This window comes from Mycteria americana, unplaced genomic scaffold, assembly GCF_035582795.1.
Source record: "Mycteria americana isolate JAX WOST 10 ecotype Jacksonville Zoo and Gardens unplaced genomic scaffold, USCA_MyAme_1.0 Scaffold_124, whole genome shotgun sequence".
NCBI lineage: Eukaryota > Metazoa > Chordata > Aves > Ciconiiformes > Ciconiidae > Mycteria > Mycteria americana.
Genome location: NW_027445464.1, coordinates 885 through 27,866, shown reverse-complemented (window position 1 = coordinate 27,866; position 26,982 = coordinate 885). Strand labels below are relative to the sequence as shown.

Below are 26,982 nucleotides of genomic sequence, written 5' to 3'. Positions count from 1 at the left end.
GGACTCTGAGGTGCCCCCCACGACCCCAAGGTGCCCCCCCATCCCCCCGAGGTGTCCCCCAGCACCCTGAGATACCCTAAAGAGACCCTCACCGGCACCCTGAAGTGTTCCCCAGCACCCAGAGGGACCCTCCAGGACTCCGAGGTGCCCCCCAGGACCCTGAGATGCCCCCACACACCCTGAGATACCCTAAAAAGACCCTCACCTGCACCCTGAAGTGTTCCCCAGCACCCAGAGGGACCCTCCAGGACCCTGAGGTGCCCCCCAGGACCCCGAGGTGCCCCCCCCATCCCCCTGAGGTGTCCCCCATCCCCCTGAGATAACCTAAAAAGACCCTCACTGGCACCCTGAAGTGTCCCCCAGCACCCAAAGGGACCCTCCAGGACCCCGAGGTGCCCCCCAGGACCCCAAGGTGCCCCCCAGGACCCCAGGGTGCCCCCCCGCCCCCAGCCCCCACCTCATGAACTGGCTGAAGGCCTTGTAGTTGGTGAGGGTGTGATAGTCCTCCTCGGTGAAGACATGGTCCACGTCCTCCAGCCCCCAGGCCCCCAGCAGCTGCGCCGAGGACTTCTGCTCCACCGCCTGTGCCAGGGAGGGGGACACGGGGGGTACACGGGGGGGACACGGCCAGGCCGCGGGGAGGGGACATGACAGAGACCGACACCAGGATGGGGAGAGGGGGATGGGAAACACACAGGAATAGGGACAGAGAGGACGAGGAGACACGTCACCTGCCGGGACCCCCACAGGCCCCAACACGGGTGATGGGTCGCCCGCAAGGACCCACATAGGCAACGGGACCCCCATGGGCACCCACACAAGTGATGGGACCCCCCCACAGGCACCCACACAGGTGTCAGGACCCTCATGGGCACCCATATGGGCGTCAGGACCCCCATGGGCACCCACATGGCAATGGGACCCCCACGGGTCCCCACACAGCGACAGGACCCCCACGAGGACCCACACGGGTATCAGGACCCCCATGGGTCCCCACACAGCGACAGGACCCCCACGAGGACCCACACGGGTATCGGGACCCCCATGGGTCCCCACACAGCGACAGGACCCCCCCACAGGCACCCACAATGACGACAGGACCCCCATGGGCCCTGACACGGGGATGGGACCCCCACGGGCACCCACATGGCAACGGGACCCCCATGGGTCCCCACGCAGTGACAGGACACCCACAGGCACCACATGGGTGACAGGACCCCCATGGGCCCTGACACGGGGATGGGACCCCCGTGGGCCCCCACATGGGCGACGGGACCCCCACAGGCCCCCACACAACGACAAGGACCCACACAGGTGTCAGGACCCCCATGGGCACCCACACAAGTGATGGGACCCCCCCACAGGCACCCACACAGGTGTCTGGACCCCCACTGACACCCACACAGGTGATGGGCCCTGACACAGGTGTCAGGACGCCCACAAGGACCCCCATGGGTGACAGGACCCCCACAGGTGTCAGGACCCCCACAGTGACAGGACCCCCATGGGTCCCCACACAGGGCAGCACTGGGGGAGCCCCTACGCCCCCAGGTGCCCCCCCCACCCACGGGTGCCCCCGGGTCGTACCTTCACCTTCTGCCCCCCCTCCTCATCGGCCTTTTTCCGTCTCTTCGTCTTCTTCTCCTTCTTCTCGCGGTGCTTCCGCCGCCGCTTCCTGGCCGCCCCCCCGGAGTCGCTGCCGCCGCTCTCCGACTTCTCCCGGTACTCTTCCCGCTGGTATTCCTCCCGCTCCGACTCCAGCTCATCCTCGCTCACCTGAGACCACCGCCCAGTGCTCGTCCTCGGGGCCCATCAGCCGCCCCGAGACCCCCATCAGTCGCCCCCAACCCCATCAGCCGCCCCAAGACCCCCATCAGCTGCCCCAAGACCCCGTCAGTCGCCCCCAACCCCATCAGCCGCCCCGAGACCCCCATCAGTCGCCCCCAACCCCATCAGCCACCCCGAGACCCCCATCAGCCGCCCCAGGACCCCGTCCACCACCCCCAGGCCTGTCAGCTGCCCCAAGACCCCCATCAGCCACCCCAGGACCCCGTCAGTCGCCCCCAACCCCATCAGCTGCCCCGAGACCCCCATCAGCTGCTCCAGGACCCCGTCAGTCGCCCCCAACCCCATCAGCCACCCCAAGACCCCCATCAGCTGCCCCAGGACCCCCATCAGTCAGCCCCAACCCCATCAGCCTCTCCGAGACCCCCATCAGCTGCCCCAGGACCCCGTCAGTCGCCCCCAACCCCATCAGCCACCCTGAGACCCCCATCAGCTGTCCCAGGACCCCGTCAGTCGCCCCCAACCCCATCAGCCGCCCCAAGACCCCCATCAGCTGCCCCAGGACCCCGTCAGTCGCCCCCAACCCCATCAGCCACCCTGAGACCCCCATCAGCTGTCCCAGGACCCCGTCAGTCGCCCCCAACCCCATCAGCCGCCCCAAGACCCCCATCAGCTGCCCCAGGACCCCCATCAGTCAGCCCCAACCCCATCAGCCTCTCCGAGACCCCCATCAGCTGCCCCAGGACCCTGTCAGTCGCCCCCAACCCCATCAGCCACCCCAAGACCCCCATCAGCTGCCCCAGGACCCCCATCAGTCAGCCCCAACCCCATCAGCCTCTCCGAGACCCCCATCAGCTGCCCCAGGACCCCGTCAGTCGCCCCCAACCCCATCAGCCACCCTGAGACCCCCATCAGCTGCCCCAGGACCCTGTCAGTCGCCCCCAACCCCATCAGCCGCCCCAAGACCCCCATCAGCTGCTCCAGGACCCCCATCAGTCACCCCCAACCCCATCAGCCTCTCCGAGACCCCCATCAGCTGCTCCAGGACCCCATCAGCCACCCCCAACCCCATCAGCCACCCCAAGACCCCCATCAGCTGCCCCAGGACCCTGTCAGTCACCCCAACCACGTCAGCTGCCCCGAGACCCCCATCAGCCACCCCAAGACCCCCATCAGCCGCCCCAGGACCCCGTCCACCACCCCCAGGCCTGTCAGCTGCCCCAAGATCACCATCAGCCACCCCAGGACCCCGTCAGTCACCCCCAACCCCATCAGCCACCCTGAGACCCCCATCAGCCGCCCCAGGACCCCGTCAGTCGCCCCCAACCCCATCAGCTGCCACAAGACCCCCATCCGCTGCCCCAGGACGCCCATCAGTCACCCCCAAGCCCATCAGCCGCCCCAGGACCCCCATCAGCTGCTCCAGGACCCCCATCAGTCACCCCCAACCCCATCAGCTGCCCCAGGACACGTCAGTCACCCCCAGCCCTGTCAGCCGCACTGAGAGTCCGTCACACATCCCCAGACCCCGTCCGCTGCCCCCAGACCCGTCAGCCACCCCGAGACCCCGGCCATCATCCCCAGACCCCTTCATCCATCCCCAGACCTCGTCCATCGGCCTCAGACCTCGTCAGCCACCCTGAGACCTCCATCAGGCACCACAAGACCCCATCAGTTGTCCCCCAAGAGTCCGTCACCCATCCCCAGACCCCGTTAGCCATCCCCATGGCCCGTCAGCCACCCCGAGACCTCCATCAGCCACCCCGAGACCCCGTCCATCGTCCCCAGACCTTGTCCATCAACCCCAGACCCCATCAGCCAACCCAAAAGCCCCATCAGCTGCCTTGAGACCCCGTCAGCCACCCTGAGAGTCCGTCACCCGTCCCCAGACCCCGTCCGTCATTCCCAGACCCCGTCAGCCACCCTGAGAGTCCGTCACCCGTCCCCAGACCCCATCCGTCATTCCCAGACCCCATCAGCCACCCTGAGTCTGTCACCCGTCCCCAGACCCCATCCGTCACCTCTTCAGCCACCCTGAGAGTCTGTCACCCATTGCCTGACCCTGTCACCCGTCCCCAGACCCCGTGCATTGTCCCCAGACCCTGTCAGCCACCCTGAGAGCCCGTCACCCGTCCCCAGACCCCGTCCGTCATTCCCAGACCCTGTCAGCCACCCTGAGAGCCCGTCACCCATCCCCAGACCCCATCCGTCATTCCCAGACCCCGTCAGCCACCCTGAGTCTGTCACCCGTCCCCAGACCCCGTCCGTCATTCCCAGACCCCATCAGCCACCCTGAGCCTGTCACCCTAACCCAGACCCCATGCATTTTCCCCAGAGCCTGTCAGCCACCCTGAGTCTGTCACCCGTCCCCAGACCCCATCCGTCACCTCTTCAGCCACCCTGAGAGTCTGTCACCCATTGCCTGACCCTGTCACCCGTCCCCAGACCCCGTGCATCGTCCCCAGACCCCGTCAGCCACCCTGAGAGTCTGTCACCTGTCCCCAGACCCCATCCATCGTCCCCAGACCCCATCAACCACCCTGACAGTCTGTCACCCGTCCCCAGACCCCATCCATCGTCCCCAGACCCTGTCAGCCGACCTAAGACTCCTGTCACCCGTCCCCAGACCCTGTCACCCGTCCCCAGACCCCATCAGCCACGCCAGGAGGACCCAGGTGTTCAGGCAGGGTGTCCCGGGGGAACTCACCAGTTTTTTCCGTTTCCGTGGTTTTCCGGGTTTATTTTCCTTCTGCTTCCGGGGTCCCCGTTTCTTCTTCTTCACCCCCAGAGCCCCCTCGAGGCCCCGCAGCAGCTCATCGTCACCATCTGCAGGGACACGGCAGCCTGAGCCGCAGGGACGAGGACATGCACTGGTGGCTGTACAGGGACGGGTGGCTGTGCGAGCTCCCCTCCGCAGCCACTGGGACGGTGACACGCAGGAAAGTGGGTGACAGGGACAAGTGGCCACAATGAGGCCCCCTCCGTGGCCACCAACTCACTGACACACGCAGACGCAGGTGACAGGGACAGGTGGCCATGCTAAGGTCCCCTCTGCAGCCACCACGGTTGTGGCATGCAGTGAGACGGGTGACGGGGACAAGCAGCCACACTGAAGCCCCTTCCGCAGCCACCAGGACTGTGACACGCATAGAGGCGGGTGACGGGGACAGGCAGCCACGCTGAGGTCCCCTCCGCCACCACGGGGATGGTGACACACATAGAGGCGGGCGACGGGGACAGGCAACCACACTGAGGTCCCCTCCATGACACCAGCACGCTGATACATACATGAAGACGGGTGACGGCCACAGGTGGCCACACTGAGGTCCCCTCCATGGCCACCAACCCACTGACACACACAGAGGCGGGTGATGGGGACAGGCAGCCACGTTGAGGTCCCCTCTGAGGCCACCAGGACGGTGACACGCAGCAAGACGGGTGACAGGGACAAGCAGCCACACTGAAATCCCCTGCACAGCCACCAGGACTGCGACACGCACCAAGACATGTGATGGGGACAGGTAGCCACACTGAGGTCCCCTCTGAAGCCACCAGCCCACTGACGCGCACAGAGGCAGGTGACAGGGACAGGGGACCATGCTGAGGTCCCCTATAGGGCCACTAGGATGGTGACATGCAGGAAGACGGGTGACAGGGACAGGCAACCACACTGAGGTCCCCTCCACGACCACCAGCACGCTGACACACACATGAAGATGGGTGACAGCCACAGGCGGCCACACTGAGGTCGCTGGGACGGTGACACAGAGGGAAGCAGGTGACGGGGACAGTCAGCTGCACCGAGGTCCCCTCCACAGCCACTGGTTTGCTGCCATGTGGCGAGGCGGGTGACAGGGACAGGCGGCCACACTGAGGTCCCCTCTGTGGCCACCAGCACGGTGACACACACGGAGACGGGCGATGGGGACAGGTGGCCACGCTGAGGTCTCCTCTGTGGCCACTGGGATGGTGACACACACAGAGACAGGTGATGACCACAGGTGGCCACAGTGAGGTCCCCTCCATGGCCACCAGCATGGTGACACACAGAAAGACAAGTAACGGCCACAGGCAGCCATGCTGAGGTCCCTTCCATGGCCACCAACCCACTGACACACTCAGAGATGGGTGACAGGGACAGGCAGCCACACCAAGGGCCCCTCTGTGGCCACCAAATCACTGACACACAGAGGCGGGTGATGGGGACAGGTGGCCACGCTGAGGTCCCCTCTGCAGCCACCAGGACTGTGACACACACGGAGGCGGGTGACAGCCACAGGCAGCCACAACGATGTCCCCTCCGTGGCCACTGGCCCACTGACACACATAGAGGCGGGCGACGGGGACAGGTGGCCAAGGTCCCCTCTGTGGCCACCAGGATGGTGACGTGCAGCAAGATGGGTGACGGGGACAGGCAGCCACGCTGAGGTCCCCTCCACAGCCACCAGTACTGTGACACACACAGAGACAGGGGATGGGGACAGGCAGCCACACCGAGGTCCCCTCCGCAGCCACCAGGATGGTGGCACACAGTGAGGTGGGTGACAGGGACAGGGGGCCGCACAGAGGTCCTCTCTGTGGCCACTGGGACGGTGGCACACACGGAGGCAGGTGACAGGGACAGGTAGCCACGCTGAGGTCCCCTCCACAACCACTGGGACGGTGACACCCAGGAAGACAGGTTACAGGGACACGTGGCCACGCTGAGGTCCCCTCCGCGGTCACCAGCCCACTGACACACGTGGAGGTGGGTGACAGCCACAGGTGGCCACACTGAGGTCCCCGGGACAGTGACACACGGGGAGGCGGGTGACAGGGACAGATGGCCATGCTGAGGTCCCCTCTGTGGCCACCAGCAGCACGGTGACACACAGTGATGACGGTGATGGGGACAGCCAGCTGCGCCGATATCCCCTCTGTGGCCACCAGGTCAGTGACACGCAGCGAGACGGGTGACAGGGACAGGCGGCCACATTGAGGTCCCCTCCACGACCACCGGTGCACTGACACACACATGAAGACGGGCGACGGCCACAGGCGGCCACACTGAGGTCCCCGGGACGGTGACACATGGGGAGGCGGGTGACAGGGACAGGCAGCCGTACTGACGTCCCTTCCACAGCCACTGGCTCACCGACACGCGGTGAAACGGGTGACAGGGACAAATGGCCCCACTGAGGTCCCCTCTGCAGCCACCGGCACAGTGACACGCAGCAAGACGGGTGACAGGGACAGGCGACTACACTGAGGTCCCGTCCGTGACCACCAGCCCACTGACACACACAGAGGCGGGTGACGGCCACAGGTGGTCACACTGAGGTCCCCTCTGCAGCCAGGACAGTGACACGCAGCAAGATGGGTGACAGGGACAGCGCAGCCACAGTGAGGTCCCCTCCACAGCTACCAGGATGGTGACACGCAGCAAGACGGGTGACGGCCACACCGAGGTCCCCTCCGCGGCCACCAGCCCGGTGACACACATGGAGGTGGGCGACGGCCACAAGTGGCCACGCTGAGGTCCCCGAGATGGTGACACAGAGGGAAGCAGGTGACGGGGACAGTCGGCTGTGCCGAGGTCCCCTCCGTGGCCACTGGCTTGCTGCCATGCGGTGAGGCGGGTGACAGGGACAGGCGGCCACACTGAAGTCCATTCCGTGGCCACCAACCAGCACGGTGTCACACATGGAGGCGGGTGACGGGGACAGGCCACCAGGCTGAGGTCCCCTCTGTGGCCACCAGACCACTGACACGCACAGAGGTGGGTGACGGGGAAGGGTGGCCACGCTGAGGTCCCCTCTGTGGCTAGCGGGTGACAGGAACAGGCCAGCACCCGCCTTCCCCGGGCAGAAATGAGCCCAAAATCGGGGCAGAAAAAGGGGCTGGGACTCCCGGCGCCACTCGGTACCGCAGTTCCCTTTTTACCCCGTTTTTTGACCTAAAACCAACTGACTTTTGGTTGGGCCTTTGGAGCAGAAACGTTTGGGGAAAAAAACCCAACTTTTTGGGCAAAACTCAAGGATAATAAAACCAAAAGCCACAGCTCAAGGCCTCTTCACCAACGGTACCGGCAACACCTGCTCAAAACATGAAAAAAGGGTAAAAAAAACACCAGAAATGGGATTTGGGGATATTTTCCCCCGTTCACAGGAGGCCTGGAAGGAGCATTTTGGTTTTCACGCTGCCAAAAACTGCCAAAACCCCAGGGTTTCACCCCAAAACCCTCCTGGGGTGGAGGGCGGGGGGGTTACCCCAAAAACGACACTGCCAACCGCCGGTGGAGGGACACCAGTGTCCCCGTGACGGTGACCAACCGCTGGCAGAGGATTCCCCAACCGCTCGGCCCAGGGGCTGCCGGTGTCACCGTGACGGTGACCAACCACCACCGCCAGTGGTGGATTCCCCCCTCTTTAACCCTAAAAGAGATCAACCGGTCAGCACAATCACTCTGCTCCGGCTGATGGGTCCCCAACCGCCGGCGGAGGATTCCCCAGCCGCTCACCCCAGGGGACATCGGTGTCACCGGGACAGTGACCAGCCATCGGCAGAGGATTTCCCAACCGCTCACCTGGGGGGACACTGGTGTCACCGTGACAGTGACCAACTGCTGGTAGAGGATTCCCCAACCGCTCAGCCCGGGGGATGCCGGTGTCCCCGTGACGGTGACCAACCGCCAGCAGAGGATTTCCCAACCTCTTGGCCGAGGGCCACCAGCGTTCCCGTGATAGAGGCCACCGAGAATCCCCGAGGACCATCCCCGGGGCAGTGACACCTACATCCGTGTCACGGCCTCGGTTGTCCCCGGTGTTTTTGGCAGCCGGTCGGGGTGAAGCCCGGGAGAGGTGTCACATCTGCCCGGCGGCTCTTGCAACGAGCTGGCACGTCCTCAGCCCGGCGTGTGTGTGTGTCGTGTCCCCCCCCCCCCCCCCCGCCGACGTCACCCGTCCGCCCCCATAAATCACAACCGGCGCTCGCTGACAGGTCCCAGCCGACCGCCGGCGGTCAGGGATGAAGCTCACCACCGCTGCTGCCGCCGGGGAGGGAACCCCCGGTGTCCCCGAGCCGCGGAGGGAGGGGGGGTCTGGGCGGGTGACGGCGGGTGCCAAGTTTGGCGTGGGGAGAGGAAGCAACACTCGGCGCCGCCGGGGTCACATTCCTGCCTAATCCCTTGGCACCGCCGGCCAGCCTGCTGCCAGACCGCTGCCGGCAGGGTCCAGGGACAGGCAGCGCTGCCGGGACCACCCGGGTGACGCCAAACCCCACCTCTGGGGGTGTGGGGGGGGCGATGCCGGAAAACGGTAATGAGGGGGGAAAAAAAAAAAAAAGAAAAAAACCCCAAAACCCCTTGTTTTCTGCTTTTTCCGTGGCGGTGGGACACCCCCGTCCCAACCGGCCGGGCCAGATCCTGCCCTCCCACTTCCCGTCGTCCGTCCCCCCCCCCGCCGCCAATTTCCCTCCCTCCCCCCTCGCCGTCACCTTGGGGTGCTCCCCGCAGGGCACAGCCGCTCGCCAGGACGGGGCTCAGCCCCACCGGGCCTGATCCTGCCATTTTGGGGGTGTTTCCCCACCACCACCACCACCACCACCCCCATTCCCCCCCCCACCAGCAGACATGCGCGGGGAGCCGGGGCGCGTTGGCAAACCATCAACGAGAATTTTCCACACACGTGACGCTCCCACTCCCCGCACCTCGAGAAAAAACGTAGACACCCGGACGGGGAGGGGGGGGGGGGGGAGGCGCACACCCGCCCGCTGCCTGTGCCGACAGGCAGCTGCCAGACACAAAGCACCCCCCCGCCCCGGGCGGCCACGGCGGCGAACGTGGACGAGAAAAAGCAGAAAAAAAGGGAGAAAATTAATGAAAATTTAAAAAAAAAAAACAACACAACAAAAAAACCCCGGTGAACCATCGTGCAGAAGGGGGGAAAAGGTGGAAAAAATGGGAAAAATGAAAAAAAAAAAAAAAAGGGGGAGTGATTCTGCAAAAGGGGAGGAAAGGAAAGAGTTTGAACAAAGAAAAAGGTGAGGCGTCCTCAAAAATGGGGAGAAAAAGCAAAAAAAAAAGGGGCGAACGGTGCACCAAAGCAGAGAGGAGCGAGGCGCAGCTTTCCCATCGCCGTTTTGGCTCTTTTTGGGGTGTTTTACCCCGTTTTCTGGCTAGCGCCGGTGGTGGGGCAGCCGGCCGGGCCTTCAGCCCACAACTTGGTGACACGGTGGAAAAAAAATCAACTTTTTTTGTCTGATTTTGGCTTTTTTTTAAATGAAAATTTGCCGGTGTGGGTGCTCCCCCCGCCCCGGCGCTCCAACAGAGCCAACGCGTCCCCGGCCGACGCCATTGTTCTCAGCTGGGACGGGCTGGAAACGGCCAAAATAGGGCAAAAAAGGAAAAAAAAAAAAAAACCCAAACCAAAAAACAACAAGTTTGAGCTGCGGAGGAGGGGGAGGAGGTCGGCCTCCCGCTGGGGAAGTGGGGAAAAAGTGTTATTTCACCTCAAATCCGGGGAGCCCCAAGCGCCCGGCTCGCTGTCGGGAGGGGGACGGACGGACGGACGGAGGCTGGCCTCCCGCTGCTCCTGCTCCGGGGGAGAAACATTAAAAACGTGCAATACTGCTGCTCTGGGGAGAGAAAGGTTAAAAAAAAAATAGCCATTATTGGTGCTGGGGGTAGGAAAACTTAAAAAAAAAAAAGGGTCTTAGGGCTGTTCTGGGGAGAAAAGTTTAAAAAAAGTGAATTTAGGGCTGATTCGGGGGCGTCCGCGCGGCCCCACGTGGAGCGTTTGCGGGATCGGGGCTGCGGAGAGAAAAAAATAATTAAAGAATTGCCCAAAAAGCCAAGAAAAAGCCAAAGGAAACGGCCGGGGAAGCAGCACTGGCTCGGGGCGGCCGCGCTGGAAAGTCAGATTTGTCCATTCCTAAGCATTTTTTGGGGGAAAAGAAAGGGGGGGGGGGGGTGTAAAATCCAAATTTACCCATTTCTGAGCTTTTCCAGAAAAGAGGGAGTTCTAAAATCTGAATTTACCCATTTCTGAGCATTTTGGAAAGTTCTAACATGCAAACTTAGCCATTTCTGAGCATTTTGGGGGAAAAGAAGAGTGTCTAAAACCCAAATTTACCTATTTCTGAGCTTTTCTGAAAAAGCGGGAGCTCTAAAATCTAAATTTACCTATTTCTGGGCATTTTGGGGGCAAAGAAAGGGTTCTAAAAATCTAAATTTACCCAGTTCTAAGCTTTTCTGCAAAAAGAAGGGGGGCTAACATCCAAATTTGCCCATTTCTGAGCATTTTGGGGAGTTCTAACATTCAAATTTACCAATTTCTGAGCATTTGGAGGAGTTCTAACATTCAAATTTACCCATTTCTGAGCATTTGGAGGAAAAAGGGGGGGTCTAAAATCCAAATGTACTCATTCCTAAGCTTTCCCAGAAAAGAAAGGGTTCTAAAATCCAAAGTTACCCATTCCTGAGCATTTTCAAAGCGAGTGGATTCACTCTCAAATCAAAGCCGCTTTTTCAAACTGGCCACTCTGGGCTACGAGACGCCTTCTCCCCCTCCCCGTTTGAGGCCAAACTAGAAAAAGCAAAAAAAATCATATTCAGAAGGGAAAAAAACCCTCTCATTTTGCACAGAAACGGTCAAATTTAGGTCCCCACCTGAGGGAAAACCACCAGAAAAGGTGTCTGAAGCCCCAAAGCGTCCCCGCGCTGGCAAATGCGGGTGTTGGGGACCTGCTGGGGTTCCCCGCTGAGGAAAATGGGTGTTTTTCACGCTAAATCTTCTTTTTCCCCCGTCTCTCACGTTTTTTAATGCCCACACACACCCCTGAGGGAGGGAATCTCAGCCGAAGCGGCGCCGCAGACCCAAACGGGACGAGTTTGGAGGGTGCAAACCTGCCCCAAAACCACCAGCGGCGCCAAAATTTTGGGTGAAGGCGCAGCCGAGCCGCTGACACCGAGAAGCGGCGCTTGAGAAATACAAGAAACTACAATAAAAGACAATAAAATACAATAAAACACAATAAAATACAATGCAAGCGTCCCTTTGGGCCCGGGACAAGTCAGCGCTGGGATGTCGATGGTTCCTGGAGGGGGTTTGGCACGGTGACATCCGTGACCATCGGCACCCAAAACCCTCTGCCACAGGGTGCAACAACCGCTCCGGGTCCCGTCAGGAACCAAACAGCACCCATCACCCCCCGCCACAGGGTGCAACAACCGCTCCAGGTCCTGCCAGGCACGCGGCAGCACCCATCACCCCACACCACGGGGTGCAACAACCATTGTGGATCCTGTCAGGCACCCAACAGCACCCATCAACCCACACCACAGGGTACAACAGCCGTCCTGGGTCCTGTCAGGCGCACACCACCACCCATCATCCTTCACCATGGGGTGCAACAACCAACCTGGGTCCTGCCAGGCACCCAACAGCACCCATCACCCCACACCACGGGGTGCAACAACCAACCTGGGTCCTACCAGGTGCCCAACAGCCTCCACCACCCCACAACCACCTGGGTTCCTGTCAGGCACCCAACAGCCCGCGTCGCCCCACACCACAGGGTGCAACAACCATGCTGGATCCTGTCAGGAGCCCAACAGCACCCATCACCCTTCACAATGGGGTGCAACAACCAACCTGGGTCCTCCCAGATGCACAGCAGCACCCATCACCCCATATCACAGGGTGCAAGAACCATCCTGCACCCTACCAGGTGCGCAACAGCCTCCATCACACCACACCATGGGGTGCAACAACCATCTTGGACCCTTGTCAGGAGCCCAAGAGCCCCCATCACCCCACATCAGGGGGTGCAACAACCACCCTGCACCCTGTCAGGCACCCAACAGCCCCCGTCACCCTACAACACGGGGTGCAACAACCAACCTGGGTCCTGCCAGGCACCCAACAGCCCCCCTTGCCCTACAGCCGCCTGGGATCCTGTCAGCCACCCAACAGCCCCCATCACCCCAGATTGTGGGGTGCAACAACCAACCTGGGTCCTGTCAGGAGCTCAAGAGCACCCATCACCCCACACCACGGGGTGCAACAACCAACCTGGGTCCTATCAGGTGCCCAACAGCCTCCACCACCCGACAACCGCCTGGCTTCCTATCAGGCACCCAACAGCCCGCATCGCCCCACACCACAGGGTGCAACAACCATGCTGGATCCTGTCAGGCGCACAACAGCACCCATGACTCCACACCATGGGATGCAAACGAGCATTCTGCACCCTGTGAGGTGTCTACCAGCCCCCTTGCCCTACAGCCGCCTGGGATCCTGTCAGCCAACCAACAACCCCCATCACCCCACACTGTGGGGTGCAACAACCAACCTGGGTCCTGTCAGGAGCCCAACAGCCTCCACCACCCCACAACCACCTGGGTTCCTGTCAGGCACCCAACAGCCCGCAATCACCCCACACCACAGGGTGCGACAACCATGCTGGATCCTGTCAGGAGCCCAACAGCCCCCATTACCCCACACCATGGGGTGCAACAACCAACCTGGGTCCTGTCAGGAGCCCAACAGCCCCCATCACCCCACACCACAGGGTGCAACAACCAACCTGGGTCCTGTCAGGAGCCCAACAGCCCCCATCACCCCACACCACGGGGTGCAACAACCAACCTGGGTCCTGTCAGGAGCCCAACAGCACCCATCACCCCACACCACGGGGTGCAACAACCAACCTGGGTCCTGTCAGGAGCCCAACAGCCCCCATCACCCCACACCACGGGGTGCAACAACCAACCTGGGTCCTGCCAGGCACCCAACAGCCCCCCTTGCCCTACAGCCGCCTGGGATCCTGTCAGCCACCCAACACCCCCCATCACCCCACACTGTGGGGTGCAACAACCAACCTGGGTCCTGTCAGGAGCCCAACAGCACCCATCACCCCACACCACGGGGTGCAACAACCAACCTGGGTCCTGCCAGGCACCCAACAGCCCCCCTTGCCCTACAGCCGCCTGGGATCCTGTCAGCCACCCAACACCCCCCATCACAAGGTGCAACGACCATCCTGCACCCTGTCAGCCACCCAACACCCCCCGTCACCCCACACCACGGGGTGCAACAACAACCAACCTGGGTCCTGTCAGCCACCCAACAGCCCCCCCCCCCCCCCCTCCCGCCACCGGCCCGTCCCCTCAGGCCCTGCCGGAGGTGTCGGGGGGGGGGGGATCCCCAGCCCCGCCCCTCCCCAGGGGGTGGGACCCCCGCCCGTGCGCGATGCGGGGGGGAGGGGGGGGGACACGGACACGCGTGGCGTGGGGGGGGGGGGGGCGTGTGTGCGTGTGTGTGTGTGCAGGCCGCGGCCGTGCCCCCCCCCCCCTTTACCTCACGGATGCGGGGGGGCCTGGAGACCGCCCCGCACGCGGCGGCGGCGGGAGATTGGGGGGGGGGGGCGGGGGGGGGCCTGGAAACCGCCCCCCCCCCCCCCCCCGCGCGCGCCGGGCGGCCGTTGGGCAGCGCGCGCGCGGCCGTTGGGGCGGTTGTTTACAAACAGCGCGTGCCCCCCCCCCCCCTTCCTCACAACAACCCCCCCCCCCCCCCGCCCCCCTCCCCAGGCGCCGTGTGGCGGGAAGCGCGCGGGGGGCTGTGTGGCGGGAAGCGCGCGGGGGAACCGTGTGGCGGGAAGCGCGCGGCGGCGGCGGCGGGAAGGGGGGGGGGGGGGGGTGTTTACCTGGCGGCGCCTCAGGCGGCCCCGCGGCGGCGGGAGCGGGAGCGGGGGGGGGCGGCGGCGGCGGCGGCGGCGGCGGGGCGGGCGGCGGCGGGGGGAAGATGTCGGCGGGTCCGCGGTGTCCTCCGGTAACGGCAAGGAGAGCAGCGTCTTCTTCCTCCTCCTCCTCGTCTTCTTCCTCCTCGTCGTCTTCATCCCCCTCCGCCTCAGACACCACCATCTCCTCCTCCTCTTCCTCGTCCTCCCTCAGAGGGGAAGCCATGGCGGGGCTGAGGGGGGCAGGAGGGAGACGGGAGTGAGGCGGGCGGGAGGCGGAGGGAGGCGGCGGGGGGGGGGGGGGGCGGGGGGGACCCTCCGCGCTCTCCCACCTCCCCCAACCCACCACCCCGGGGTGGGGGGGGTGGGGGGGGGGGGAAGCAGCAGCCGGGACGGGGCGACCCCCCCCCCGGGCCGGGCCGGGTCGAGCCCCGGCGGCGAGGGAAGGGAAGGGTTGGACGGTGGTAAAGAGGGGTAAAAAACCCCTCAAAAAGCTTAAAACCCCCTCAAAAAAACTCGTCGGGGGCCGCCCGGGACAGCGTTCCCCGCGAGAGCCAGGAGCGAAAATGGCCGCCCCGAAATTTATTTTTAAATCCGAACCCCCCCCACCTCGGAAGGGAAAAAAAAAAAAAAAAAAAAAAAAGGGCAACAAAAAAAAAAAAAGGAGCCGGGAGGAGAAGGGGGGGGGTTAAAAAAAAAAAGCGGAAAAAAAAAATTCCCCCCCCTTTAAGAAAAAAAAAAAAAAAAGCCCAAAATGGCCGGCTGAGGGGTTTTTTTTTTTTTTTTTTTTAAAGTCGCCCCGCTCCCGCACACACCTTCCTGGAGGTTAGAAAAGATTTAAAAAAAAAAAAAAAAAAAAAAAAAACAACAAACACCAACCAAAAATGCCTCAAGAAAAACCAGGCAGGGAAAAAAAAAAAAAAATTGGAAAAAAAAAAAAAAAGCTTCCCCCCCCTCGTTGCCGCTACGGCCCGAGCGGGCGAATAATCATAATTCTGCTTTTTTTTTTTTTTGGTTTTTTTGTTTTTTTTTTTTTTTTGGTTGCTTTTTTTTTTTTTTTGGCTTGTTTGCTTATTTTTTATATATCTCTCTCTATATATAATCTCCGCAGATCCCGGCTCGGCGCGTGAGATGAACAATATTTGTGTATTCCCGGCGCGGGGGGGAACCGAAAGAGGAAGATTTCTGCATAAAACAAAGATGGCTGCGGTAAATTATTTCTCTTTTTTTTTTTTTTTTGGGCTCTCTTTCTCCTTATACTTCCCCCCCCCCCCCTTCAATAAAAATATTTCTGGCGGGGGGGGGCCGGATTAATCAGTACTCATGCTCAGTGTGACATCAGCATAAATTGTTAAAGGTTAACTAGTTCCATACTAGTCACGCCGCTTTTTTTTTTTTGCCCGTTTTCCCCCCCGTCCACGCCAAAAACGATGGGGGGGGGGGGGGGGGGAGGATTTTAAAACACACATTAAAAAAAAAAAAAAAAAGAGGGTGGGTTTTTCTTTTTTTTTTGTCTTTATCCCTCCCTTCCCTACTTTTAAATACTTCAGAAGGGAGTGGTTTTAGGGTTGGGGTTTTTTTTGTGTTGGGTTTTTTTTTGTTTTTGACTTTCTTTAGGCTGCAGGGGAGGAAGAACACACACACAAAAAAAATACAAAAAAAAAAATATAAATTTTTAAAAAAAGGGAAAGAATGGCCAAAGAAACCCTCCAGCCCCGGGGATGCGGGTTTAACCGGTCGCTCCCCCCACACACAAACCCCCCCATCTCGCTGGCGGGCAGCACCCCGCTTCGCCGATCCCCCCCCTAAAAAAAAAAATCAGGGAGAAACAGGCAAAGATTTATGGGGGGTTGTGAGATTTTGGTGGCCTCAGCTTGCCCAAAATGCTCCAAACCCACCCTAAAAATCAGCAAAACCTCCCCAAAGTGGCCGGGCTGGGCCCTGGGCCCCGGGCCCCGGCTGCCCTCGGATGCCCACCCCGACCCCCCCCCCTCCGTGGCTTTTTGCCGCCTTTTTAACCTCCTGCCTCCTTTTTTTGCCCTTTTTGCCTCAAAATGCCAGGGGACGAGCCGAGGGGGGCAGCAGGTCAACCCCGGCGAGGATCCGGCCCTCGGGCCTCCTCCTGCCCCCCAGGCTGGGGACACCCCCGAAAATGGTGTAAAATGGGGGAAAAAAACCCAGAAAACGCTCGGGGATTTGGGTGTTGGGTTTTTCCCCCCATTTTGAGGGGTTTTTACTCCAAACGCCACTACCCCAAAACCCCCCAAATCCCCCCCAAACCCCCGGGGTGACCACGTGTCGCAGCAAGCGCCAGGTAGACCCGTTCCGCTTGTCTTTTTGGGGGACGGTTGGTTGCTTTTTTCACCCCCAAAACGTCCCCCCCGGCACCCCCAAACCCTCCCAACTCCCCCTCCCCCCCGCCCCGCTTTCATTTTGGGGCGGTTTTCTCCTTTTTCACCGTTTCCCCGCTGTTTGGCGCGGGGTGGTGAGCATCTCCATCCCCACCGCTGCTCGGCTCTGATGCTCCTCGCACCCCGGCGGGCGCGAGGGCAACACCGTGCCGCCGGCGGTGGTCGCGGTGTCACCCGGTGCCGGCAGAGCCAGGGGTGTTTTCCATCCTCCCTCCGGCACCCACACCGGCACGCTCCCCGTTTCCGGAGACCCTGTGAGGGAACCCCCGAAGGGTCCGGTGGTGACTCCGGGAGGGTGACACCATCCCGCGCAGTGTCACCGGGCTGGTTTCGGCACAGCCGGCGGCCGGTGTCCCCCCCCTCCCGAGCGCTGCGGGTTGGCTCCGTGGTTCGTGCCGGTTCCCCTCGGGTCGGGGTGATCCACCCTGGTGCCGGGCGGCTGTTTCGGGGCGTGGATCGGTGTTGCCGGAGCCTGTGCGTCCCAGTGGAGCCGGACGGGGGACACCTGTGGAGACCCAGATGTCACCCACACCCCGAGTGACCCACCCGCGCCCCGAGTCACCCGCCGACTCGGCTGACTTACACCCGCCGCTGCCTGTGCCCTGAAGATGACGGTGACGACCGCCGGACCCTCCTCTTCGGGGACACCGGAGCCACCACCGCGGTGCGCCAGGCACGGAGCAGCCGGACACGGACATGGACAACTGGACAGGGACAGCCGGACACGGACAGGAGGACAGGGACAGGCGGACAGGCATCGGGAACGCCGCGAGCCCTCCGGGGGGGCGTAAGGTCAGCGTCGGGGACACGTCCCACGTGACGCGTGGCCGTGCCAGGGGCTGGCAGCAACCCACGGGGACAAACAGCCAGCGCCACACGCCCGGCGGTCGTCACCCGCCGCTGGTCCCGTGGGAAAACACCCCCATGGTGGGGGGTCCCAGCGTCACCGTCACCCGGGGGGGGGACACTTGGGGACATCAAGGCTGAACCTGGCTGTGTCACCCCATGGGGGGGGTACAGTGTCACCATCACCCGGGGAGGGCACACGGTGGTAGCCCTGGGGTGACGCTTGGGGACACGGAGGCTGTGTCAGCTGACGAGAGGGGTCCAGCGTCACCGTCACTGGGGGGGGACATTTGGGGACACCAAGGCCGAGTCTGGCTGTGTCACCCTACAGAGGGGGTACAGTGTCACTGTCACCCCAGGGGGGAGGACATGCGGTGGTAGCCCTGGGGTGACGCTTGGGGACACGGAGGCTGTGTCAGCTGACGAGAGGGGTCCAGCGTCACCGTCACCGGGGGGGGACATTTGGGGACACCAAGGCCGAGTCTGGCTGTGTCACCTTACAGAGGGGGTACAGTGTCACTGTCACCCCGGGGGGGGGACATGCGGTGGTAGCCCTGGGGTGACGCTTGGGGACACGGAGGCTGTGTCACCTGATAAGAGGGGTACAGCATCACTGTCACCTGGGGGGGGGACACTTGGGGACACCAAGGCCGAGCCTGGCTGTGTCACCCTACAGAGGGGGTACAGTGTCACTGTCACCCCAGGGGGGAGGACATGCGGTGGTAGCCCTGGGGTGACGCTTGGGGACACGGAGGCTGTGTCACCTGATAAGAGGGGTCCAGCATCACTGTCACCTGGGGGGGGGACACTTGGGGACACCAAAGCCGAGCCTGGCTCTGTCACCCTACAGAGGGGGTACAGTGTCACTGTCACCCCAGGGGGGACACACACGGTGGTAACCCTGGGGTGACGCTTGGGGACACGGAGGCTGTGTCACCTGATAAGAGGGGTACAGCATCACTGTCACCCGGGGGGGGACACTTGGGGACACCAAGGCTGATGCTGGCTGTGTCACCCTACAGAGGGGGTACAGTGTCACCGTCACCCTGGGGGGGACACACAGTGGTAACCCTCGGGTGACGCTTGGGGACACAGAGGCTGTGTCACCTGACAAGACGGGAACGGTGTCACTGTCACCGGGGGGACATTTGGGGACACCAAGGCTGACGCTGGCTCTGTCACCCCACAGAGAGGGTACAGTGTCACCGTCACCCCGGGGCAACACACGCACACAGTGGTACCCCTAGGGTGACGCTTGGGGACACCGAGGCTGTGTCACCCCACGGGCGGGTGACAAGACACCCCACAGGTGGGGAGCGGGTGGGTGACACAGGGTGACAACCGCCCTCGTCACCCCCCAGAGAACCCCCAAAAGCCGCCTGCCACCGCCCCAGCTGGGGGGGGGGGGGGTGTCCCCAAAGAGGGTCCCCAAGTGTCCCCGTGTCCCCCCACCCCGTGACCCCGTCCCCTCCCCCGAGGCTGGGTTTGGCAAAATCGGGTTTATTTCTGCTCAAAAAGTTACAGTTTGCCCCCCAAAATTATGGGGGGGGGGACACGACCCCTCCTGGGGACCCCCCCGGTGTCACCGTCCGACTGTTGGCGGGGGGGGCGGCCTCGCCCCGGGGCTGCAAAGGGAGGAGACGGGTGGTGGGTTTGGGGGGGCCGGGGGGTTTTGGGGTGCCTACTGGGGGGGGGGGGGTGGCAGCAAGGTTTTGGGGTGTCAGTGGGGTATGGGGGGGCCCTAGCGGCAGGGGGGCTGGGGGGTTTTGGGGTGCTGGTGGGGGTTTGGGGGGGTTGGCGGGGGGCGGCAGGGTTTTGGGGTGCTGGCTGGGGTTTGGGGGAGTCGGGGGGGTTTTGGGGTGCCGGTGGGGGTTTGGGGGGGGTTGGCAGGGGGGTTTTGGGGTGCCGGTGGGGGTTTGGGGGTGCAGGTAGGGTGGGGAGGGGGTGGTAAGGGGTTGGGGGGGGGACCGGTGAGGTTTTGGGGTGCTGGGAGGTGGTTGAGGGGGACTCGGGGGGGGGGGGTTGGGGGCCCTACCACCGTTTTGGGGGTGCTGGTGGAGTTGAGGGGGGGTGCAGGGTTGGGGGTGCAGGGTTTGGGGTGTAGGTTTAGGGTACAGGTTTAGGGTGCAGTGTTGGGGTGCAGTGTCGGGGTGCAGGGTTTGGGGTGCAGGGTTTGGGGGTGCAGTGTTGGGGTGCAGTGTCGGGGTGCAGGGTTTCAGGGTGCCATTTCGGGGCGCAGGTTTGGGGTTCAGTGTCGGTGCAGGTTTCAGGGTGCAGGGTTTGGGGTGCAGTTCTGGGGTGCAGGGTTAGGGGTGCAGGGTTAGGGGTGCAGGTTTAGGGGTGCAGGTTTAGGGGTGCAGTTTTGGGGTGCAGGTCTGGGGGTTCAAGGTTTCGGGGTGCAGGTTTAGGGGTGCAGTTTTGGGGGTGCAGGGTGGGGATGCCGTTTCGGGGTGCAGGGTTCAGGGTGCCGTTTTGGGGTGCTGTTTGGGGGTGCAGGTTTGGGGGTGCAGGGCAGGGACGCAGGTCGGGGGTGCAGGTTTTGGGGGTGCAGGTTTCAGGGGGCAGGTTTAGGGGTGCCGTTTTGGGGTGCCGTTTTGGGGGGTGCAGGTTTCGGGGTGCAGGTTTCAGGGTGCAATTTTGGGGTGCCGTTTTGTGGGGGTGCAGGTTTCGGGGTGCAGTTTTGGGGGTGCAGTTTTGGGGGTGCCGTTTCAGGGTGCAGGGCAGGAGATTTGGGGGTGCAGGTTTCGGGGGGCAGGGCGGGGGTGCAGTTTTGGGGGTGCAGGTCGGGGGTGCCGTTTCGGGATGCAGTTTCGGGGGTGCAGGGTGGGGGGCAGGGCGGGGGTGCAGGTTTCGGGGTGCCTTTTCGGGGTACAGATTTCGGGGCGCAGATTTGGGGGGCAGGTTTGGGGGTGCAGGGCGGGGGTGCAGGTTTTGGGGGTGCCATTTCGGGGTGCAGGTTTCAGGGTGCCGATTCAGGGTGCAGGTTTAGGGGTGCAGTTTTGGGGGTGCAGGGCAGGGGTGCCGTTTGGGGGTGCAGGTTTCGGGGTGCCGTTTCGGGGTGCAGGGTGGGGGTGCAGTTTTGGGGGGTGCAGGTTTGGGGGTGCAGGTTTGGGGGTGCAGGTTTGGGGGGTGCAGGTTTGGGGGTGCCGTTTCGGGGTGCAGTTTTGGGGGGTGCAGGTTTGGGGGTGCAGTTTTGGGGGTGCCGTTTCGGGGTGCAGGTTTGGGGGTGCAGGTTTGGGGGGTGCAGGTTTCGGGGTGCATGTTTGGGGGTGCATGTTTGGGGGTGCAGGTTTGGGGGGTGCCGTTTGGGGGTGCAGGTTTCGGGCTGCAGGTTTCGGGCTGCAGGTTTCGGGCTGCAGGTTTGGTGGGTGCAGGTTTGGGGGTGCCGTTTCGGGGTGCAGGTTTGGGGGGTGCAGGTTTGGGGGTGCAGTTTTGGGGGTGCCGTTTCGGGGTGCAGGTTTGGGGGTGCAGGTTTGGGGGGTGCAGGTTTGGGGGTGCCGTTTGGGGGTGCCTACCGCCGCTACTGCTCGCGGAAGTCGTCGGCGAAGTGGAGCAGGGCGGTTTGGGGGGCGCCGTCGGGGAGGGGCCCCGGGGGGGGCTGGCGGGGGCGCAGGGGGGTCCCCCCGCAGCGCCAGGCGTAGCCCCCGGCGTGGGCGTTCCAGGGCAGCGCCCGCTGCACCAGCCCCCCCCGCTGCTCCCCGCAGAGCTGCGCGGGCCCCGCGTCAGCACCCCACGGGGGGGGGACGACACCCCACGGGGGGGGGGGGGCACCCTCAGGGGGGCAGGGGACACCCTCAGGGGGGCAGGGGACACCCCACGGGGAGGGGGGGGCACCCTCAGGGGGACAAGGGACACCCCCAAGGGGACAGGGGACACCCCACGGGGGACAAGGGACACCCTCAGGGGGGCAGGGAACACCCCACGGGGAGGGGGGGCACCCACGGGGGGGGGGGGGGAGACCCCACGGGGAGGGGGCACCCTCAGGGGGGCAGGGACACCCCAAGGGGAGGGGGGGGGAGACCCCACGGGGGGGGGGGGGGCACCCTAAGGGGGCAGGGGACACCCCACGGGGGACAAGGGACACCCTCAGGGGGACAGGGACACCCTACGGCGGGGGGGGGCATCCCACGGGGACAGGGGACACCCCACGGGGGACAGGGGACACCTTCGGGGGGGGGGGGAGACCCCACGGGGAGGGGGGGCACCCTCAGGGGGACAAGGGACACCCCCAAGGGGACAGGGGACACCCCACGGGGGGGGGGCACCCTCAGGGGGGCAGGGGACACCCCCAAGGGGACAGGGGACACCCCACGGGGGACAAGGGACACCCTCAGGGGGCAGGGGACACCCCACGGGGAGGGGGGGGAGACCCCACGGGGAGGGGGGGGCACCCTCAGGGGGGCAGGGGACACCCCACGGGGAGGGGGAGCACCCCACGGGGGGGGGGGGCACCCTCAGGGGGATAAGGGACACCCTCAAGGGGACAGGGGAGACCCCACGGGGGACGGGGGACACCCCACGGGGGGGGGGCATCCCACGGGGACAGGGGATACCTTCAAGGGGGAGGGGGGGGAGACCCCACGGGGAGGGGGGACAAGGGGACAAGGGACACCCCCAAGGGGACAGGGGACACCCCACGGGGGACGGGGGACACCCACGGGGGGGGGGCACCCTCAGGGGGGCAGGGGACACCCCCAAGGGGACAGGGGACACCCCACGGGGGACAAGGGACACCCTCAGGGGGGCAGGGAACACCCCACGGGGAGGGGGGGCACCCCACGGGGGGGGGGGGGGAGACCCCACGGGGAGGGGGCACCCTCAGGGGGGCAGGGGACACCCCCAAGGGGAGGGGGGGGGAGACCCCACGGGGGACAAGGGACACCCTCAGGGGGACAGGGGACACCCCACGGCGGGGGGGGGCATCCCACGGGGACAGGGGACACCCCACGGGGGACAGGGGACACCTTCAAGGGGGGGGGGGGAGACCCCACGGGGAGGGGGGGCACCCTCAGGGGGACAAGGGACACCCCCAAGGGGACAGGGGACACCCCACGGGGGGGGGGGCACCCTCAGGGGGCAGGGGACACCCCACGGGGGACAAGGGACACCCTCAGGGGGGCAGGGGACACCCCACGGGGAGGGGGAGCACCCCACGGGGGGGGGAGACCCCACGGGGGACAAGGGACACCTTCAAGGGGGAGGGGGGGGGAGACCCCACGGGGGGGGGGGGGGCATCCTCAGGGGGACAAGGGACACCCCACGGGGACAAGGGACCCCCAAAGGGACGGGGACACCCCGAGAGCTTCCGCCCCCGCCCGCGGGGGGGCCCTTGGCCCCCAGCCCCCCCCCCCCCCCCCCCCCAGGTGACACCGGGGACATCCCGGGGGTCCCGCAGCCCCCTCCCCCCCCCCCGTGTCGTGTCCCCCCGTCACCTCGATGACGTGCTCCTGTCCCGTCAGGGTGTTGCGCAGCCGCAGCTGGCGGGCGTGGCCGTCAGTCGCCCCGCCTCCAGCCGGGGGTCCGCCCACCACGGGGGGGTCTCCGGGGGGGCCCAGTCCGAGCGCGGTTCCAGGGGGGGCCCCCCCGGCAGGCAGCGGCGCAGCAGCCCCGAGGGGGGGTCCACGCGGGTCAGCGGCTGCGGGGGGGGGGGGGGGGGGGAGCCCCCCAATATCGGGGTCAGCCCCCCCCCACTATCGGGGTGAGCCCCCCAAGGTGGGGGGGGACCCCAATCTTGGGGGGGGGGGCGGCTGTGAGCCCCCAATCTGAGGGGGGGAGCCCCCCCACTATCGGGGTGAGCCCCCCAAGGTGGGGGGGGACCCCAATCTTGGGGGGGGGGCGGCTGTGAGCCCCCAATCTGGGGGGGGGGAGCCCCCCCACTATCGGGGTGAGCCCCCCAAGGTGGGGGGGGGACCCCAATCTTGGGGGGGGGGCGGCTGTGAGCCCCCAATCTGGGGGGGGGGGGGGAGCCCCCCCTAAGGTGGGGGGGGACACACACACCCGGTGATCCCCAAAACTGGGGGGGGAGGGGGGGGGGAGTCCCCAGTGTGGGCCCCGCCCCCTGGTGTTTGGGGGGACACCCCCCCCCCACTTACGTCACCGCTCTGGGGGTCGAACCAGTGGCTGACGTCAGTGCCCGCCGCCTCCAGGAGCGGGCGCAGCTGGGGGTCACCTGCGGGGGGGGGGGGTGGGGGGGTGGGGAGACCCCCCCAGACGGGGCCCAGGGCCCCCCCCCCAGCCCCTATAGCACCCCCAGGCCCCACGGACCCCCCGCAGCACCTATAGCCCCCATAGCACCCCACAGCCCCCCCCCCCTCGACCTTATGGCCCCCCTATAGCACCCCACAGCACCCATGGCCCCCCCCAGCCGCCCCGTAGCCCCCCTATAGCACCCGCTTAGGCCCCATGGACCCCCCATAGCACCCCTCAGCACCCCCCAGGCCCCATAGCACCCCTATAGCACCCCTTTAGGCCCCATGGACACCCTCCCCAGCCCCCCTAGCCCCCCCATAGCACCCCCTTAGCCCCATGGACCCCCCCCATAGCCTCCCCCAGCCCCCATAGCACCCCATGGCCCCCCCATAGCACCCCCTTAGCCCCTTGGACCCCCCTCATAGCCTCCCCAGCCCTCATAGCACCCCATGGCCCCCCTATAGCACCCCCTTAGCCCATGGCCCCCCCCCCCAGCCCCCATAGCCCCCCCATAGCACCCCCTTAGCCCCATGGACCCCCCCACAGCCCCCCATAGCACCCCCTTAGGCCCATGGACCCCCCCCATAGCTCCCCCACAGCCCCCACAGCCCCCCCATAGCACCCCCTTAGCCCCATGGACCCCCCCCATAGCACCCCCTTAGGCCCATGGACCCCCCCCCAGCCCCCATGGCCCCCCCATAGCACCCCCTTAGCCCCATGGACCCCCCCCACAGCCCCCCACAGCCCCTATAGCCCCCCCATAGCACCCCCTTAGGCCCCATGGACCCCCCCATAGCACCCCCTTAGGCCCCACAGCCCCCCATAGCACCCCCTTAGGCCCATGGACCCCCCCCCCATAGCTCCCCCAGCCCCCATAGCACCCCCTTAGGCCCCATGGACCCCCCCCCATAGCTCCCCCAGCCCCCATAGCACCCCCTTAGGCCCATGGACCCCCCACAGCCCCCATAGCCCCCCCATAGCACCCCCTTAGCCCCATGAACCCCCCCCCACAGCCCCCATAGCATGCCCTTAGGCCCCATGGACCCCCCCCCCAGCCCCCACAGCCCCCCCATAGCACCCCCTTAGGCCCCATGGACCCCCCCACAGCCCCCATAGCACCCCCTTAGGCCCCACAGCCCCCCATAGCACCCCCTTAGGCCCATGGACCCCCCCCATAGCTCCCCCCAGCCCCCCCATAGCACCCCCTTAGGCCCCATGGACCCCCCTGCCAGCCCCCATAGCACTCCCTTAGCCCCATGGACCCCCCCCATAGCCACCCCATAGCACCCCCTTAGGCCCCATGGACCCCCCCCCCAGCCCCCATAGCACCCCCTTAGCCCCATGGACACCCAGCCCCCATAGCACCCCCATAGCACCCTCTTAGCCCCATGGACACCCCCCACAGCCCCCATAGCACCCTCTTAGCCCCATGGACCCCCCCCATAGCTCCCCCCCAGCCCCCACAGCCCCCCCATAGCACCCCCCTTAGCCCCATGGACCCCCCCCATAGCTGCCCCACAGCCCCCACAGCCCCCCCATAGCACCCCCTTAGGCCCCACATCCCCCATAGCACCCCCTTAGGCCCCATGGACCCCCCCCCATAGCTCCCCCCAGCCCCCCATAGCACCCCCTTAGGCCCCACATCCCCCATAGCACCCCCTTAGGCCCCATGGACCCCCCCCCATAGCTCCCCCCAGCCCCCATAGCACCCCCTTAGGCCCCATGGACCCCCCCCCATAGCTCCCCCCAGCCCCCATAGCACCCCTTAGGCCCATGGACCCCCCACAGCCCCCATAGCCCCCCCATAGCACCCCCTTAGCCCCATGAACCCCCCCCCACAGCCCCCATAGCATGCCCTTAGGCCCCATTGACCCCCCCCCCAGCCCCCACAGCCCCCCCATAGCACCCCCTTAGGCCCCACATCCCCCATAGCACCCCCTTAGGCCCCATGGACCCCCCCCCATAGCTCCCCCCCAGCCCCCATAGCACCCCCCTAGGCCCCATGGACCCCCCCCCCAGCCCCACAGCCCCCCCATAGCACCCCCTTAGGCCCCATGGACCCCCCCCACAGCCCCATAGCACCCCCTTAGGCCCCATGGACCCCCCCCATAGCTCCCCCCCAGCCCCCATAGCACCCCCTTAGCCCCATGGGCACCCCCCCCCCCCAGCCCCCCGTACCCCCCGCACCTGCCCGCTCCCTCAGCACCGGGCCCAGGTCCAGGCCGCGGCCGCGGGCGCTGACCCAGCCCTGCCGGGCCCGGGCCGCCACCTCCCGCGGCAGCAGCAGCGGCAGCAGCCGGGGCCGCCCCGCCGCGCCCTCCGTCGCCATGGCAACAGCGCCGCGTCGCCACGGTAACAACGCCGCCGCAAAGCGCCGGCGCGCCGCGGGGCGCGCTGGGAAATGTAGTTCCCTGAGCCCGCGCCCCGCCCAGCGCGGGGGCTGCTGGGAGACGGCGGCGCCATGGCGGAACCGCCGGGGGAGCCGGGCGGCGGGCGGGGGCGGGGCCCGGCGGTGAGTGGGGGGGGGCTGAGGGGGCGTGGGGGGCTATAGGGGCTATAGGGGGCTATAGGGGGTGGGGGGGCTCAAGGGGGGGCTATAGGGCGGGGGGGGGCCATGAGAGGCGCTGGGGGGGGGCTATGGGGGTGCTATCGGGGCTATGGGGGGGTCATAGGGGCTGGGGGGGGGGGCTATAGGGGCTTTGGGGGTCTATAGGGGCTGTGGCGGTGCTGGGGGGGGGGCTATAGGGGCTATGGGGGGAGCTGTGGGGGTGCTATGGGGGCTGAGGGGGGGCTATAGGGGATTTGGGGGTCTATAGGGGCTATGGGGGGTCATAGAGACTATGAGGGGGCCCATAAAGGCTATGGGGGGGTGCTATAGGGGCTGAGGGGGGAGCTGTGGGGGTGCTATAGGGACTGGGGGGGGGCTATAAGGGCTGGGGGGTGCTGGGGGACGCCCACAGGGGCTATGTGGGGTCATAGGGGCTATGGGGGGGACCTGTGGGGGGTGCTGGGGGGCCCATAGGGGCTATGGGGG

At 65.2% G+C, this 26,982-nt stretch overlaps 2 protein-coding genes across 3 annotated transcripts in view; both read right to left on the bottom strand.

The window, feature by feature from the left end:
• The window catches only part of CHD3 (chromodomain helicase DNA binding protein 3), a 91,417-nt gene extending 76,322 nt beyond the window's left edge, over positions 1-15,095 (bottom strand). For both annotated transcript variants that reach the window (XM_075489314.1, XM_075489315.1), the window contains exons 1-4: positions 14,470-15,095; positions 4,493-4,611; positions 1,588-1,776; positions 458-582 (exon numbers count right to left, since the gene is read on the bottom strand). In XM_075489314.1, coding sequence (XP_075345429.1) covers positions 458-582; positions 1,588-1,776; positions 4,493-4,611; positions 14,470-14,728 — 692 coding nt within the window. In that variant the 5' untranslated portion in view covers positions 14,729-15,095. The remainder of the gene's footprint in view (positions 1-457; positions 583-1,587; positions 1,777-4,492; positions 4,612-14,469) is intronic.
• A 6,184-nt stretch (positions 15,096-21,279) lies between these two features.
• CYB5D1 (cytochrome b5 domain containing 1) lies at positions 21,280-26,388 on the bottom strand (the record flags this gene model as incomplete). Its single annotated transcript, XM_075489310.1, is given in 5 exon segments — positions 21,280-21,465; positions 23,192-23,247; positions 23,250-23,394; positions 23,852-23,928; positions 26,136-26,388. Coding segments are annotated over 5 exon segments (717 nt in total), but the record flags the coding sequence as incomplete, so codon positions are not given.
• Between the last annotated feature and the right edge of the window lie 594 nt (positions 26,389-26,982).